Source organism: Podarcis filfolensis, assembly GCF_964270895.1.
Source record: "Podarcis filfolensis genome assembly, chromosome: 5".
Classification (NCBI taxonomy): Eukaryota; Metazoa; Chordata; class Lepidosauria; order Squamata; family Lacertidae; genus Podarcis; species Podarcis filfolensis.
In genome coordinates this window covers 27,288,716-27,302,799 of record NC_139608.1, presented here as the reverse complement: position 1 = coordinate 27,302,799, position 14,084 = coordinate 27,288,716, and the positions used below count along the sequence as shown (strand labels likewise).

The 14,084-nt window shown below is 38.7% G+C and overlaps 1 protein-coding gene across 1 annotated transcript in view; it reads right to left on the bottom strand.

Moving 5' to 3' along the window:
* The window catches only part of XRN1 (5'-3' exoribonuclease 1), a 44,338-nt gene that overhangs the window by 25,954 nt on the left and 4,300 nt on the right, over positions 1-14,084 (bottom strand). Inside the window, exons 3-20 of the mRNA XM_083613666.1 lie at positions 12,710-12,807; positions 11,312-11,421; positions 11,114-11,224; positions 9,493-9,575; positions 9,256-9,343; positions 8,996-9,164; positions 8,704-8,771; positions 7,097-7,225; positions 6,841-6,910; positions 6,242-6,347; positions 5,858-5,947; positions 4,648-4,804; positions 3,310-3,429; positions 2,268-2,437; positions 1,674-1,794; positions 1,474-1,572; positions 915-1,018; positions 160-291 (exon numbers count right to left, since the gene is read on the bottom strand). Coding sequence (XP_083469792.1) covers positions 160-291; positions 915-1,018; positions 1,474-1,572; positions 1,674-1,794; positions 2,268-2,437; positions 3,310-3,429; positions 4,648-4,804; positions 5,858-5,947; positions 6,242-6,347; positions 6,841-6,910; positions 7,097-7,225; positions 8,704-8,771; positions 8,996-9,164; positions 9,256-9,343; positions 9,493-9,575; positions 11,114-11,224; positions 11,312-11,421; positions 12,710-12,807 — 2,025 coding nt within the window. The remainder of the gene's footprint in view (positions 1-159; positions 292-914; positions 1,019-1,473; positions 1,573-1,673; positions 1,795-2,267; positions 2,438-3,309; positions 3,430-4,647; positions 4,805-5,857; positions 5,948-6,241; positions 6,348-6,840; positions 6,911-7,096; positions 7,226-8,703; positions 8,772-8,995; positions 9,165-9,255; positions 9,344-9,492; positions 9,576-11,113; positions 11,225-11,311; positions 11,422-12,709; positions 12,808-14,084) is intronic.

The following is a 14,084-nucleotide window of genomic DNA, read 5'->3' as shown; positions in this document are numbered from 1 at the left end:
TACCAAGAGATACCTAAAAACTGAAAAATAGGTGTGGCCATCGGACTCACTGTACATTTCTAAAGTGGCAGTCCATGAGAAGCAAGCTGTCCACCCTTAAAATGAACCAGTATGTCAAAATACGCTGTCAAGCTACAAACGCGGGAGGCAGTGTCTTACTGTTCTGAAATTCCTTGGATTTCCTTCACCCAGATATTCTGTTCTTTATCTCGAACAAATGTTGCTTTGGTTGGTGGGGCAGCATTCCCCATATAGAGCTTCTGTGTTCCAGGAGGTTCCTCCAACTGAAACCTTAAAATAAATTTACATTTCATATAAATAAAAGGAAATCTCGGTCCTAAGCATATTTATTTAGGACTAGGTCTTGCAGCAAATGAACTTAGGACAGCAAATCCACTTGGTACCAATAAATATGTTTCATTAAAGAAATGAAAAGTATGCTTGCTTTGCTTCCAGTATTGATGACCACTAGCCCTGTCTGATCCAGTTTGGCTCTTTTCCCATCAGCAAAGAGCAAAGAATGTGGACGATAAACATTTTGCTCTTCCACAAAAACTGTTCAGTTTATCATAGTCCATTTATTTTGAATGTTTATATTCTGCCCTTCACCATAAGAAATCGTAACAAACATTATTCATAAAAACAACTCAATACATCCAAACAGAAACAAAACTGAAATTAATACAAGTATTCCGCATCTGTCACATAAAAAATACCTTAAACTAAATTCAAAAATCCTGCGAGAAAAGGGACATTTTTTCCCAGGCTGGTCTATGTATGGTTTACATAGCTATTTCAAAAAACAAAACAGCCATTGCTTCAAGACCTTGTCATATGAAAACTTGTTTATTAAGATGGACATCTGAAGATGCAAGTAAGTGACAAACTTTGCAAAGTACATTGGTCTTCCTTACTTAGTTTCACCATCTGATACAGCAACAGCTCTGGCTTCTTCCAAGTGAGGCCAGTTAACAAATATTGATTTCCCAAGCACCAAACTGGCTACATTTTCAGCATTCTGAGGAAGAAAAGCAGTTGGTTAACCTACTGAAAACAATTTCATAGCAAATCTGTAAGTACCACACATATCAAAGCCAGTAGCCTTGCTGTGTCCTGGGATCTACAGTTCCAAGTTTTTAAATCCTAGATAGCAACAAGGACCATAGGTACACACATTTTTGCTTCGGCCTTGATGTCAAAAATCCACTTTTGGTCACCAGGCTCCTGTCACTTTCTCAAATAGTCTTGTGCCTCACCTTGTACTAAATCTCTACAGGACAGGGTCAATGCAGGGTCTGGGATGCAGACAGATACACAAGTCCAGGGGGAGGCTAAGCTCACATATCTCACTAAACTATCGTTTATTGTGATATCCAAGCACAGTTATCGACAACAAAACTTGGAGAGCACCTAGCATTACTTCTCTAAAATAAGAGACTGTCAAAAACAAAGTTGAAAAAGCCAGACACTCACTAGTTCCTCTGAATCATCGGAAACCATTATTTCCAGTAGCATATTTTCTCCATGGCTGCTCTGTTGAAAAACTTGTACCCCACTTTTTTTCAGATAGAACTAGAATAGGGAAAGAAAGTCAAGATGTACAATGAAAGCCTTCCACAGAATAAGTACTTCACAAAAACATGCCATTCTTAAATCAATAAAGCACCATTTACCTTATGATTAATGTGCTTCAGGGTAGGAAAGCCACAGAAATACAGCCTCTCCATATCCAATTTCGTTATTTTATTTTGGGCTATATCTACACGCCAGACGTCCAGAGACATAGCTTTATGCCTAAGAAACAAGAGCACAACTTTCAATATACAGTTACTCTGAAAAATTGTCTGCACACAGAACATAAGCTTTTTTTTTTTTTACAAATGTATATTTTGAAACACTGCCTTTCACAGTAAACAAAGGCTGAAAACAAGAATGTTGTTACACAGTCAGCCAGAATTAAAGGAAGACTAACAAATATATGCAGAAGAATCCATCTTTGGCCATTTAACTTTACTAATTGACATCTTCTCTGATTGTATGAGGGGACAAGGACATCTTAACAGCATTTAATTACGTATTTCTGTCAAATGACTTCTCACTATTATCTATGGGCTACAGCCAAGAATCTACTTACTCAAAAAAGTGTTTCTGAAACCAACGCAATTTTGAAACTAATTTCCAAACAAAGCTAATGTAAAGGGGCACTGCAGCAGCGGCACTCAGTAGATTGCACACTCTGCATTAAGGAATTACATCTCCAGTCTTACTTTGCATGGCATCTTTCTATGGAAGGGAACTTCTCTGGCCATGGAGACAGGTACTGGAACTCTGTGTCTTTATCATAGAAGTACATCAGGCATTCACTGTGCCTATTTCTTTGCTTTTCTTCTATTGTCAAGAACTTGTTGCAGGATTCCATTGCTTCTAACAATCGTTTCTAAATAGAATATAACACTTAGTAAGCATTAGGCATATTGAAATGCAGAGACTGGGAAGAGGTTGGATCCAATCTAAATTAGTTAAACTTAGTGCCTAATGAAATCAATAGGACAAGTTCAATCCCAGTGAGTATTGACTATAATTAAGGTTGTTAAGGAAAAAGCAGGAAGAGGGGTAAATAATTAAGCAAGAAATGAGGGCGTATGTGAAGGGAGCAACTATTTCCCTTATCCATGATTAAATAATTAGTATTATGATTATTATTATTAATTTCTTACCTGCCCTTTAACTGGGAGGTCCCAGAATGAGTAGCATTGCATCTGGACTAAATATGGCTAAGAGTGTAGCTCTAATTATTCATGTCCAAAGGATGGTTTGAACATTATTCCCCCTGTTTTGCCTAAGGTTGTCCCTAGGAACACTTAGAAGTGAGCCACCCCTGCTCTTCTCCAGGGGAGAATACTGTACTGTAGCATTTTTCCCCTGAAAGGGTGATTCATAATTATTTCAACTAATGATGTCCCCAAAGATTAAGCACTCTTTGGGTTTATAATTTCTTGGTTTGGTCATTCATTTCTCCCTATGGTTACATTTATAGGAACTAGAGGAATAGAATGGCTGAAGCCTGGAATGCCTGGAGCCCATTTACTAACTCTTCTTGGGCATAGTCTTGGGGACAGAGGTAGAAAGGTAAAGAACTACCTCCCAAGGTCTTTGTAAACTAACCACTGGAGCACACAGATAGCTATTGCTGATTCAACTTATCTGGTCTCAAATTTGGAAGAAAAATAAAACTAAACCATGCAAACCAGGCCTTGGTTTAAACAGTTTACTAGTCACTTTATGATCAAAGAATGGTAGAGTTCTTACCTCATCAATAAATGGTATTAAAACCACTGCTTCCCATTCTTGTTGCTTTCCATTTAGATCAGTTTTAAATTCAGTTGGATAATATTCAATAATGGGAGACTCTTCACCTGTCATCAAATGCTAAAGAATTGGAAGTAAGTAATCAAAGTTAAGCAATGGGAATTCAAACTACATTTTAAAAGAAGACTATGATAAGACCTAACTAACATTAGCCCTTACTGATGGAAATTCAGATGGAGATTCAGAGATCTACTGATGGAGATTCAGAGATCTACAACCTCTCCTGGACAATGACAGTTCTCTTTCTCAAGCTCTGGGAGGAAGACCTTTCATTGCCTACAGACAGCCACCCAATCTTAAACAACTCCTAACCCACAATAACACTACAACCAGACGTAACACGGACACTGGCACCAGAGCCTGCAATAAACCCAGATGCCAACTTTGCTGCCACATACACCCGGACAACACCATTACTGGCCCCAACAACATCACACATACCATCTCGGGACTATTTAATTGCTCATCGTCTAACATTGTATATGCCATCAAATGCCAACAGTGTCCTTCAGCTCTCTATATTGGACAAACAGGCCAAACCTTACGCCAAAGAATAAACGGACATAAATCGGACATCAAGAATCACAAGACAGAGAAACCAGTAGGAGAACACTTCAATCTCCCAGGACATTCTATACAAGATCTCAAAGTAGCTGTATTACTACAAAGGAATTTCAGAAATAGACTGGAAAGAGAAGCTGCTGAATTGCAACTCATTACCAAACTTAAAACCATGGAGAGACCTGGTCTGAACAAAGACATTGGATTCTTATCTCATTATACATGACAAAGCCATTTTTCACCTTCTCACCCCTTGCTTTTTCCTGTAAGACCTATTGCAGTCGTTAAGAGTCGTCAACAGGCTCATCACAGCTATCTGCCAATCACCCATTCCCACCACCCTTCTGAGTAATACCCCTCCCCACCTTCTCACTATATAGAAGGATCTGGCAACTTCTGTTTCAGTGTATCTGAAGAAGTGTGCATGCACACGAAAGCTCATACCAAGAACTAACTTAGTTGGTCTTTAAGGTGCTACTGGAAGGAAAAAAATTTTTTTGTTTTGATGATGGAAAGTAAATTATTTCTATAGCCTTCTGGTCAAAGAATTTAGAATTTGGACAATGTTCCTTTTCCAGTGGTACTTAATTAAGCAAATCCCTATATGGAGAATGTATATATATAATGCACAAGAGTAGGGTTGAAATTATCTTTGTAAAATAGAAGGATAGTAGCCATAATGATGAATGATGAATCCCTCTAAAGATTTTTAACTACCTGATAGCATTTTGGCAGCAAATCCTTGCTGGCTGCTGGAAGTACTGCAAGAAGCTGTTCAAATGGCATGAATGGTTTTCCTAAATCCAAGTGGATTTTCAGTTCACTGATGTTGCAGATATCTGAGAGGTAAGGTGCATAATGGTAGGGGTAGAACCTACAAGGAGGAAAGATGCTATTTTAGTTCAACAAAGGTTACAGCTGTACGAAAAGCATAAACACATATATTGTAATCTTATTTATTTTAATGGTCTGGAGGAAGAACAAAATCACAAATAATTAGACAAGGTATGTAACTCAGACAGCACTGCTCTAAATTGTATGGGGTGAGGAGGAGTGGTTTAAGGAACTGGGTGTCAAGTGGCAGCTATATGTATAGTCTAAAACAGTGGTTTTCAACCAGGGTGCCTTGAATGATGGTCAGGGCAACACTGGCGTGGCATCTGTCCCTCTTTCCTTCCCTCTCTGCTCTGATGCCCTCTTGTGTCTCTGCCTCCCAAATGACTGAACAGCTGTCTGTTGCAACAGCCCTGGCTACAAGTTTTGCAGGTGAATAGTGCCTCTGGGGATGGCCAGGGGGTGCTAGCTGCCAGGCAGCCTCGAAGTAAGTAAGCAAGCGGGCAAGGGAGCCCAGCCAGCCAGTCCTTGCTGTTGGGAATGGGCAGATAAGTGGGAGGCTGGGCAGGCAGGCGCTGTGCTGGCCTTTCTTGTGCTTGCTGTGTGCAAGACATGCCTAGGAGTTGAGTGCCCAGTGCTGAAAGGGAGCCTTTCCGCCATGCAAGCCTGGCAGCACCTGCTGCTGCCTCCCAAGGTTAAGATGCTAGCCTCAAGTTCACCTTTGTCCAGTCTCCGTTGGGCCACAAAGGCTGGGGGCATCTTCTTCTCAGGCCCCTGTGGGGCAGTGTGAGGAGGCACCTCTCTTAGGGGCATGGGGGCAGCTCAGAGACCAGAGGACTCCCAAGGAGTGGGGGGAGAGGAGAAGAGGCTGAGGGAACACTCCATAAGGGATGGTGTTTGGAAAAGGGTGAGAGGCTGACAGCTCTGCAGGCAAGGGGTGTCATAACTGGGCTCCTGAGCCCCACAGGGGTGCCACAGAAATAATGTAGTTGGCCAAGGGAGCCGTGGACTCAAAAATGTTGAAAACCTCTGGTCTAAAACAGACTTGATTGCAAAGCTGATATAAGCATTCCACTTGTAAATTTCATCTTACCAGCTCCATGACTGAACCCCATGGTAGTAGTAGTGCAATATCCACTGTATTGCCTGGACGTAACATTCTGCCTGGTCAGCTAGAAAGGCACTAAAACAAAAATACCAAAAATTGGCATATATTTTCTCCTTTCACTTACAAATAAGATTGAGAATGAAGCTGTTTTAGCTATTACCTCCAGCTATTTCAGAGGCATGGGTTGAAATAAAACCTTAAAACATTTTAAATTCACTAACAGAAATTATGTAATCTCTTCAGTTACTATAAAGGAAGCACAGGTACTATAACTGGAGCACAGGTTCTCCTGTTTTATTTTAGAAACTGTAACCCACTTGGAGGAGTTCCAGTGCTCATGCAAGAAGCCATTTTGTTGTTAATACTTACTCTGAAACTACTTCTACACCCATCTTGGTCATATAGTATGTTCTTTTGTATTGCCTAAACTCTGTCTCAAACAAATCATCATCTTCTGGTTCATCTTCTAACGAAGCTAAAATGAAAAATAAAATTGGGCAATTAACTTGTTGCATACCACAATTAACATCTGCTATTTACTCTTTTTTATTTTTTTAATAAGCTGTATGCACCACTTCATTGTAAAAATCCTCAAAGTGTGAAACAATAAAATCAAGAAAAAATTACAACCATGCTTAGAAACATACAAAGGTTAAAATACTAAAACGGATTAAAATTTCCTCAGGTTTATAAGCATCTGGGTAGGCTTGTCTAAACAAGATTGTTTTTATCAGGCACCGAAAGGAGTACAGCAAATATGCTTGCCTGAAATTAAAATGAACCTAGCCAAAAACTTTAAGTGTGCAAATAGTATGGAAAATGGAAATAAAAACAGCTTCCTTTAAAAAAAATTCATTGTCTTTTACTCACTTTCACTTAAAGAGTAAAATGCCAAGAATCTCGGGCTCACAGATAATTTATGTACACAAGTTTAGCCAGCACAGGCACCACACAACAATTGGACTCACTTTTTAAAGATGCTACAGTTCCATTGTCAGTTTTCTCCAAAGCAGCCAAGCACATAGCATTTTCCTGAGCCTGTTAAAATTGTGATTGATACTTTAAATAACACAGAGTGATATGCATATAGAATCAATTCAAAGAAGCTGTGATGGTAAAGAGTGAAATTTCAATGCTACAAGAATGCATCGTCTTTATAAATGACTTGGATAAAGGAACTGAAGGGACGCTCATCAAATTTGCAGATGACACCAGACTACTAACCTTGCGCTTCTTTTGCATTCTTGATTCTTCCGCAGCAATACCAGCTGCCTCATTCAGATATTTATTGCCCACTTTGCTTTCAAACCACTTCAGATCTAAAAAGATTTCACTGAAATGCTCACGGTCAAACTGTTAAAATAAATGGAAGAAAGAAAAGCATTATCATTATACATCTAATCTATTTCAAGGCAAATTTCTCAAGGAGATATTTGAACTCCAAAGCCTATTTTCTGGGTCATAACATTCAGATGGCAGACTGGGAAAGGTTATGGAAAACAGACCTGAAATTTACAGCCTGTTGTTCCTTGAAAGAGAATTATATGAAAACGATGTACCGTTGGTATTTGACTCCTACTAAGTTGGCAAAAATGTACAGGACAAGTACAAATAGCTGCGGGAAATGTAAAGAAAAAGAAGGCACCTTTTATCATATGTGGTGGACTTGAAAGGTGGTAAAAGCTTTCTGGGAGATGATATATAATGAAATGGAAAAAGAAGTTTAAAATGACATTTGCTAAACAACCAGTAATTTCTTAGGAATTACTGATACAGATATTCCAAAAGACCAGAAAAGACTTTTGATGTATGGAACAACAGCTGCTGAGATGCTACTAGCCCAGAGACGGAAGGAAGACACAGTCCCAACCAGAGAAGGATGGCAAACCAAGCTGATGGACTATGCTGAAATGGCAAAGCTGACTGGAAAACTCAGGAATCAAGAGGACAAAAACTTTATAAAAGAATGGGGAAAATGTATAAGTAATCAAAGAGACCACTGTAAGCAGATGGAAACATTGGCAGGATTTTGAATCACTTGTAGTGTAACAATTATCATGGAGAATATGGATTGATATAATAATTAGAGTTTGAAGAAGATGCAGTTTTTAATTGATTAAAATGGGACTCCAGGGAAGGGGTGGGGGAGTCCTGAGATTCCGAGGAATCTCTTTATATGGATATGCAATTGAATTTTTTCTATAAACGTGTATTGTAAAAACCAAATTAAACTGTTTTCAAAAAAAGAAGCAGCATATTTTCCTACCACCATTTTCAACTGCAGATCTGGCAGGTTGGAACAGTTTACCTGTTTAGCACTAGTGGAAGTTTATCATACACTGGGGGGGGGGGGGTTGCTACTACACAAAAAGTGAAGCTATGCTGATTTACAGAAGCAGAATATATTTGAGAGGTACAGATTTAGTGGCTTGACTGAGATAAAAAGAAAGGTAATTCCAACATAAGAAAAGCAAATTGGTAATGTTACAGTTATAAAATCAGAAGATTCGATACTCCTTGCATACTCTATAACATGTGTGGAGGAAAGTTGCTTTTTTTTTTACTGGACATGCATTCTGGGAAGCCAGAATCATATACATGCAGCGTGTCCGCTAATTCCAAAATGGATGAAGCTGCCCAATATTTTCAATCATGCTACTTTCAAAATTTTCAAGCATCTCTCCACCTTGATGACAGCTAGAATTCTTTTCTTTTTCTTTTTGATGAAAAGCTCAGGTTCTCAGATTTAGAGAGCAAACCTGCACATTGGAAGTATAGATGGGGCTTTAAGTTAAGACTTTAGTTTTGCTCAGAAGAAAAAATATACTTACATCTGACAACTTTGTAAGGTATTTCTCAAAGCGAGGTAAGTTGAGGTGCCCACTTTCATTAATGTAACCTATTAGAGAAGAAAAATATGATTCATGCTTATAATCATGAGCTGCTTTTCCTGCAGGCACACTGTATTGAAGAGGAGCAACATGAGCAATATAACACAGAAAATTAAGACTGGATTCCCTGCTGTCTTTTCCATTCTGCAATCTCCTCTGTAATACTGTCACAATTGCAACAAGAAGCAATCTTGAAACTGACCATATTGCATTAGCTTTGTGAGACTTTTACCTCCAAGTTTAGGCAAAATATCCATGTATGTTCTATACAGCAGTGGCAGTGCATCATGGTTGATATGAAAGTGAGGTAGATGAGGGATAAAATCATTTCCAACAAGAAAGCCCATTAAGATCCAGTCATCTATTATTCTGTCAACTTCATATGTAAACGATATCTTGTCCTGATAAACAAAGGTTGATAGAAACAATTCATGACCAATGCCTTATGCAAACCTTTAAACAATTTTTGCCCTGTGGTCCATCCATACTTACTTTAACTGGTGAGAATTCATAGTCAATATATTCTCTCATTAATGACAAGTGCAGTAAATGAAAAGTGGTTTCTTCTGGGGCACACGCTCTGTAAAATTATTGACCACAACTAAGTAAGCTGATGGAAATTCTATAAATAATTCAATATCAAATATTCATTTTAAAAAATGATGTAGCTATCTAGTGGTTTTGTTCAATTTTCCATTTTTATGCAATTCTTATTTTTAGAGGAGTTACCTTTGTGACTTTTTGCCACCAAACCGGACCTCTTCTCTTAAAAGGGAAAAATGTGGCTCATGACTTGTCAGTCCAAGCATAATCTGTTGAAAGAAGCATTTTAAATGTTTTTACCCCTAAAACCAGTCACTTAAACAAAGTAGCTTTGAGTCTACAAAAGCTTATGCCATAATACATTTGTCAGTATTTAAGGTTCCACAAGACACTTTGTTTTTGAGGTAAGCATATTTAAAATATTTTGCTGCAACTCTGAATTATTAGTTCTTTTATGGGAAAGCAAGCGGGTCCAGATCTAAAATGATCTCAATGAGACTCATGCATGGCGAGTGCCCCCTTCTTCCAATAGCATTCCTCTAGTAGTTGCCACACTACTTAAACTACTTTTCAAGCCCACACAAATTCAAAAGGTTGTAGTCAAGAGTTTTATTTTTCTTAACTTTTTCACAAAATTTAAGTATCACTTGATTGTAACAAAAGCTCTAAGCAGTTTCTGATAAATATTAAAAACAGTTATAAACAAGGAATTAACATTTTTTTAAAAAAATCAAAATTAAATAAAAAACAATCAAAACTAAAGAAAGATTAAAACACATCAGCATCAGTGTGTCCAGAAGACTTGCCTAAACAAATATGTTTTAAGTACTAAAATATTGTCAAAAGAACACACTAGGCCTGCAACTTACATAGAGGTTATGTTCCAGGGATTGTGCCTAAAATAAAAATTCATTGGGTTCAATGGGAGGTGGGATTGCTGAAGTCAGAACTCTATTTCCTCTCCCTTTTTTGCCATGTGTGTAAAAAATTTGAAGTGCACAAGTTAAGGGCCTACTGCACAGCGAAAATGCCTGCCTTATGTCAATGGGCAGGGAATTCCAAAGCGCAGGCTCAGCTACACTAAAAAAACTTTTTCTTTCATGTGCAAAATCAATATTGTGTGGCATGTGTAACAGTATTGCAGATCAAAGCTGTCAAGAGAGCACACATGGGCTAAGGAGAACCTGCAACAAGCTGCTTTATATACTAATATTAACACCCTGAACTTGGCCCAATAACAAATCAGCAACCAGAGCAGATCTCTGGACAGAGCACCTCACTCCTGCCTGTCTCACTCATTCTGCACGAGCTGTAGTTTCCAGATCAAGCCCAAGAGAAGTCACACACAGACTGCAGTGTAGTAATTTAATCGTGAAATCACCAGTGGTCGCTATTGTGGTCAAACTCTCCTGGTCCTGGAATGACTGGCTGTAGCTGTCATACCAGGCATAGCTGGTAAAAAATGCTTCTAGTTACTGAGGCTACCTGGGCCTCCAGAGACAAAGCTGGTTCCAGAAGCACCCACAGACAGAGTTAACTGCGCCTTCAGCTAGACTGCAATCCTGTCCAGGGCAGGCAGTTGACCAATTTTTCTGTCACAGGAACACGTCACTCACAGTGGCTCAGTCTTGCCGGAATTCAAGATCAGGTTATGATGTGAGAGGGTGGTGAGAAATCTCTGGGCACACGTAAAAGCATTTATTGCAGTCTGAAGAGACACTGTAGTTAATAGCCACATACATTTATATCCAGAATTTAATTCCCAAATCTACACATTCCCATGCATACACTTTCAATCTGAACGTACCAAGTCAGCATCCAAACCGTACAGACAGTGCCTTGTGTTTGGATCGTGGTCAGGCTTTGCTTTCTCTGACCTTATAAATTCCATAATTTTATGTTCCCCTTCTCCAGGTGTCTGAACAAAAAAAGAACAAAATAAAATTAATAAATACTGCTTTGTTTAATATTAATGTTGTAAGAAATTACTAATGTAAAAAGTAACCTCATGGCCTGATAAGTAGACAGTTACGCCTTGCCAGGATTTGTCTGTTGAAATCTTCATATTTACAAAATACTTCAGATGTTCATGCAACCTGGCCATGAATTCAGTCCCTAGTAACATAAATATGAAAGTTAAATCTTCACAGACTGAAATCTCAGAAAAGAATTAAAACCTGTTTCACTGGAAAAGATTAACAATCAACAGAACTGGAAAACAAACAATCATTTTACCTTTTACAAAGAGAGACACGTTTTTAGAAATCAATGTTTCACACAAAAATAGATGGTATACTACAATTAAAGATGGCATTATGACAGTATAAACTGTTCAGAATTCTAAAATGTGTTTTGGAATTTCAGCATTTTTATTTTGCTTCAACTGTGTTTTCCTGTTTCTGGTAAAGACAGCGTCAGAGATTCCCATGCATTAAGCACTTGCTGATCTAGACTTTTGAGGGAAGACATTACCTGGTTCTCCAGTCTCAAGAGTTGTGCCTGAACCAGAAAATTTGTGACTTCCAGTTTATAGTAGTTCGACAAAGAATAGCAACAGGGATAAGAGAAAAGAGGATTTAGCTTAAGTGACTCTGTACCCCCATGGAGATAAAAATGAATTTAACTTCCATTTTGAAAGTCTTGCTCACAGCTTTTATGGGCCAAAATTGCTCAAAAGTCACACAGCATTCTTTGGAATCAACATGAGCTGGAGAAGCGGGATTCTTAGCATTTGTGCATGGAAATTTTTTTTCTATTTTTGTATCATAAGGTAAAATGTCCTAGTTGACTAATGAAATAGAAAAATGCAATATAGTATAGCTAGTGTGTTCAATGTTACACTCATTTTCCATGCGGTGTTTATTGCTACTTCCTTTTTTTTAACTTTCTTTGCTTCACTTAACACTTCTTATCTCAGAATTTCAAAAACAGAGACTGCCTTAGATCATCAAACCAAAGACCGCTCAAAAATCTGTGTTTGGATGTCTAAATGCTCTTGGGCATAAAAAGAATCTGATAGGAAATTTTAGTTGACTATAACCACACGTAATTTCTATACATTACATATTTTCTGGTTTCCAAAGTTACCCTGGGATAAAGACAAACATTTGCCACTGTAACCATAGCTCAAAACAAACCACTGCTAGTTTTTTCTATAGTCCAACGCACAAGAGCAGTCTCATAACAATAAGCCTGATTATCAATTTGCCACCATTTTCAAGTCATTAATTTCCAAAAAGCATTCACCTGAGATAATTGCTAGAAACCTTTGTCTTACAGCACTTTTGAAAACCACATCCTTTAATTTCAAATGAGCTGTAAGGGGCAGAAAGAAGGATGCAATTCCAGATGGCAGCTTAGCACCCGAATGTACGAACATTAAAAATTAAGCAGACTCCTTTACCTGGTGTAATGCAATTGGAATCAAATCTAGCTTCTGTCGGAAGAGTCTCTCCTTTCTCTAATGCCTTCTTTATTTTGTCCTCTGCCTCCTTTGCTGACCTGTAACAATATTTAGCATTTTAGTGCTGTAAAGTATGCACATCTCTTCATATACATAATATCAATAATAGCACAAAAAGTGTGTAAGGGGTGGGTTTTTATCAGACAGGAGGGGGATAAGCTGAGAGTTAGTGATGTGCTTAAGGGTGCTCAGTGAATTAGAGGATGCGAGATTTAAACAGAGACTTTCTGCTTTATAGCTCACACTCATGCACTAAAATTCCAAGCCCTTCTACTCCAATCCCAGTCCCAAATGATCTTTTTAACCAAGACAATCATTAATTTAGCTAACCCACACTAATTGGATTTGTATTATTGTGTTTAGTGGAACATAATGCAAAGGAACCTGAGCTTTCTTTTAAATCCTGCTGAAATGAAACTTAGCTGAGCTAAACTTTCTAATAATTTTAGAGACCCTCTTCTTAAGACGCCCAAGTGCATTACCATGAGCTCAAAGCAAGTATTGGTTTCTCCATCAGCTACAATGTCAGCTCCCATACATGTAGAAGCTTCCAAAACACAGTAACACAGAAAACATATCAGTATTGAGATATACAAATATAAAGGCCAAAGTGGGGTGGGGCAGATGTATTTTTAAGTAAGTAAGCAGCACAGCACCCAGACTTCAACAAATATGCTCTCTATGACTAGTACGGTGCTATGAACTGCCAAGCATAAAAAGCAGCCAGTCTTAATCCTTATTTTGAAGCTATAGAGCTGGGTAGGATTGTCCAAGCATTTGCACTGCAATTCCTGCCACTTCACAGCTCCAAAGGTGGTTGGAAGACCAGGGACTGTTCGGCAGCTGCATGGCAAAGAAGCCTGAAAAGCCTTAGCTAGAAAGGGCCAAACAGGCAAAGGTTGTCAACCTTTGCTGCTTCAGAGAAGGAAAGCTGGTGGAAAGTAGAGGACACTGCTGCCTGAAGGTTCCTGCTTTATCGCAGCAGTGGACAACACAACATACTCCCCTCTGCATCCTTGGGAAGCAATGCTCAACAGTGCACACTCCTCCCAGACTTTCCCTTGGGAAAGATCAGGCGGGTGCATTGGATGACACTGCCAAGAGGTATTCCATACATCTCTGAGAAGAGGCACCCAAAAGTGCATCCTTTCTCCTCCATCTGGTAGATGACGTGCCTCTTGGCTTCTGAAAGCATTTTATAGCACTTCCCAAAGGTGCATAGAAAAATTACGTAGGATGTCACCCAACAATGCATGCAGGCCTTTTCCTTGGGAAAAAATTAATGCAGGTGGGCTAACAGGTTGGGGATGCTGGC